The sequence below is a fragment of the Apium graveolens genome, chromosome 4, assembly GCF_009905375.1.
Source record: "Apium graveolens cultivar Ventura chromosome 4, ASM990537v1, whole genome shotgun sequence".
Lineage (NCBI taxonomy): Eukaryota > Viridiplantae > Streptophyta > Magnoliopsida > Apiales > Apiaceae > Apium > Apium graveolens.
The window spans coordinates 252,764,046-252,766,990 of record NC_133650.1 but is presented as its reverse complement, the minus strand read 5'-3'; the positions used below and the strand labels follow the sequence as shown (position 1 = coordinate 252,766,990).

The 2,945-nt window shown below is 36.4% G+C and overlaps 1 protein-coding gene across 1 annotated transcript; it reads right to left on the bottom strand.

Moving 5' to 3' along the window:
* Positions 1–255: 255 nt before the first annotated feature.
* On the bottom strand, positions 256–1,940 carry LOC141719517 (rhamnogalacturonan I rhamnosyltransferase 1-like). Its single transcript, XM_074521896.1, has 6 exons — positions 1,917–1,940; positions 1,646–1,796; positions 1,074–1,141; positions 882–970; positions 669–798; positions 256–531 (listed from the first exon to the last, which is right to left on the bottom strand). Exons 1-6 carry the CDS (start codon positions 1,938–1,940, stop codon positions 256–258), a joined length of 738 nt encoding a protein of 245 aa, XP_074377997.1.
* Positions 1,941–2,945: the final 1,005 nt, after the last annotated feature.

Here is a 2,945-nt window from a genome sequence, read left to right as displayed (position 1 = left end):
AGAAATATAGCTAATAATCCTGCACAGGTTCTCAGTTTTGCCTAATGTGCAGCACCACACTAGAGCAGTTTCTTCAGGTGTCAAAGGACACAAGCCTTCTTTCCTTTTCAAATCTGAATTTATATCTTTTTCTTTCCACCATGGATAAGCATATCTGGTTATACACATTTAACCATGTAAGTTAAAGCAAAATAAAGACAATAGTGAAGCAATTTGTTATTTAGTGTGCTACTTACAGTACCTCATTCTTGCTAGTTATTTGGACTCCTCGCTGTTGCAACCATGACTGCAGCCAGAGAAAGCCAACATATCCATCTCATATCTGAGATGAAGGACTACAAAAGGGCCATTTTGCCTTAAAATGCTGACAACTTTCCTTCCCAGCTCCTCAATTTGGGGTGTGAACCTCAGAGCATTAAAATTAACTCGGCATCGCAACTTCTGAATCTCTATTGGCAATACATTATTTGCAATTCGAGCATCAGTTCTATTTAGATGCACAACTTTAAACCTTTTCAATAAAGGAAGGATCTGTTTGCATAACAGTTATCAAATAGTTAGTTTATGGTCTTCCTGAAAGTTATGCAAAGAGTAAGAAAGGCTATTGCTAGCATGTGTAATAGCAAAACAACCTGATGATGATAGTAGGAAATTTCGGACCAACTAACAAGAGGCAATGAGTAGAACATTCCAAGATCGACTCTTCTCTTTAGACGTGGTGGTATCTCTTTCAAAATTCGTACCTCTCTCCTCAAGGAGGTAATGAAATGATTAACATCAAATATGTCCTTAAACTGACTGCCAAATGTCAAGAATTTTTCACAAAAATTACAACATGATGAATGATGCTGAATTTTAACATAAAAAAGCAAATACCATACCTTGAATCTGCCCAAAATGAACTTTTATACAGTTCTGGAACAATAAGTGTGACATTCAGGTATCTTGTAATAACAACCATGTCGCAAATCTGCCACAACATCGATAAAGTCAGATAAAGAGACTTATTACACTTATTAAACAAATAAAAGTCATGAAAGAGGCAATCACAATAATTAAAACTTTCAACTCACTGCTCCTCGCATTTGATTGAGTCCTCCATTGCAAGAAACCATAAGATACCCATTATTTTTATAAACTCCTGCAACCAGCAACTTAAGTCATAAGCAAAGGAAAACATACGCCATCAACAAAAACTTGGTGCTAACTGAAAAACATGAAAGCAATCATCACCAGAACAAATAGCAACATACATAGCATAATAATCCAAATACAAGAATATAATTCGTAGACTGCAACACAGAGCTCAGAAAGGTATGAACCAAACGCAATCCAGACGGCTTTCGAAATGAATGATTACAATGTATAAGTTACACCAAGTATAGTTTTCACAATCAAAACAACAACCCTAAGAACATACTGCAATACACACTCAGCCATAAAATATCTTACAGCTGCTTAATAATCCTGCACAGGTTCTCAGCCATAAAATATCTTACAACCACAAAACATTCATAAGATCTAGAATTCTTTTCGGAACAGCTTCTGTATTAACAGAATAGTGATTGAGCATTAATGAATAGGTCCATATTCGTGGTAGAAGATACGTAATCCTTACTTAATCCTTTGGCACTAGAGCACTTACTTTCAAGGCCTGGCTGATTAACAGATGCCACAAATTTCCGATGAAGCTTTATAGACCACACTACTCGAGGTTTCTTCTGTACTGATGGATCGACCTCATCCTGGTCATTCTCTTCATCGTCTTCTTCCTCATCCTTGAATAATACCTCCTCCTAATCAAAAATCACCAAAAAACCTTCTCAATGGACCTCGAAACTCACAATGCGTCCATTTCCTTGAATAATACCTCCTCCTAATCAAAAATCAAAACAAAAACATATACCCACATATACATCAAAATTGATACCCGCATACATAATTCAAGCAATTACTCAACTAAAAGCATAAAAGATTAACATGCTCAATTCAAACATTTAACCAATCATTTAAAAAAACAGGGTTTTAAAATAAAACCTCTAAGTGAAAAATTAGGGTTAATCTTACCCAATTTATGCTCGACCTCCAAGCTTTAATCTCACATCTTTAACCCAGACTTGACCTTACCCAATTCAAACTCCGTCCAAAAGAGAGAGCTGAGAGAGCACAGAGAGCACAGAGCGCGAGCACCAAGAGCACAAAAAGCACATAAAAATAGTTGGGAGAGATGACTGAATCTTCAGTTGAGCACAATCGAGAGGCAGAGGTGATATTTAGGGTTCTTCATAGAGGGGTGAGTTTCAGTGAGTGAGAAAGAGAAACGAGAGACTGAAAGGATTTATCTTTTGATTTTTGATTTTGAAAATATTTAATATTTTAAAGTGTAAAGTTAAAAAAGGGGTGTAAACTAAAAAAGGGGAGAGAGTTTGAAAACATTCTAAGGCGAAATTTGTGTGAAAAGAGGGGGAGAATTTTTTTAAGGCAAAAAAGAGGGGGAACAATAGGAGGGAATAAATTATTTGGCCAAAGGGGGGAAATAAGGAAGGCGCACTGATTAAATTTTTTTAAACAAACGTTTAACGTCGGTTGGGCTAAAACACCGATGTTTATAACAACAAAAGACATCGGTTGGTTAAAACCGATGTAGAAAACACCTTTTTCATCGGCTCCAAAAGCAACCGATGTCTAAGAGGCGATGTCTATTCTGTTTTTTCTAGTAGTGTTTAGTTCACATTTGTGACATAAAGGAGTTTACAGATATTGAACTCTATCTGGATGAGCTGGAGGAAGTAAGGGGAATAAGTGCATACAAACAGCTCCCAGAAAGGCTAGTGTTCAAATATAAAGGAAGTGAGGAAATGACTTGGCATCTTCAAAGAATTCTGAATGAAGGCTATTCTACCTTGGTTAGAGTCTACTCAGCTATCAAAAGGGATTCTGGCTTT

What these genes read in the sequence shown, in the direction of transcription:
- LOC141719517 (XM_074521896.1), bottom strand. Translation starts at nt 1,940, where the DNA reads ATGTATGCGGGTATCAATTTTGAT. An exon ending in TCAATCAAATGCGAGGAGCA is followed by an intron (nt 971 to 1,073) that starts GTGAGTTGAAAG and finishes ATGTTGTGGCAG; the next exon opens with ATTTGCGACATGGTTGTTAT. An exon ending in TGTTCTACTCATTGCCTCTT is followed by an intron (nt 532 to 668) that starts GTTAGTTGGTCC and finishes TTATGCAAACAG; the next exon opens with ATCCTTCCTTTATTGAAAAG.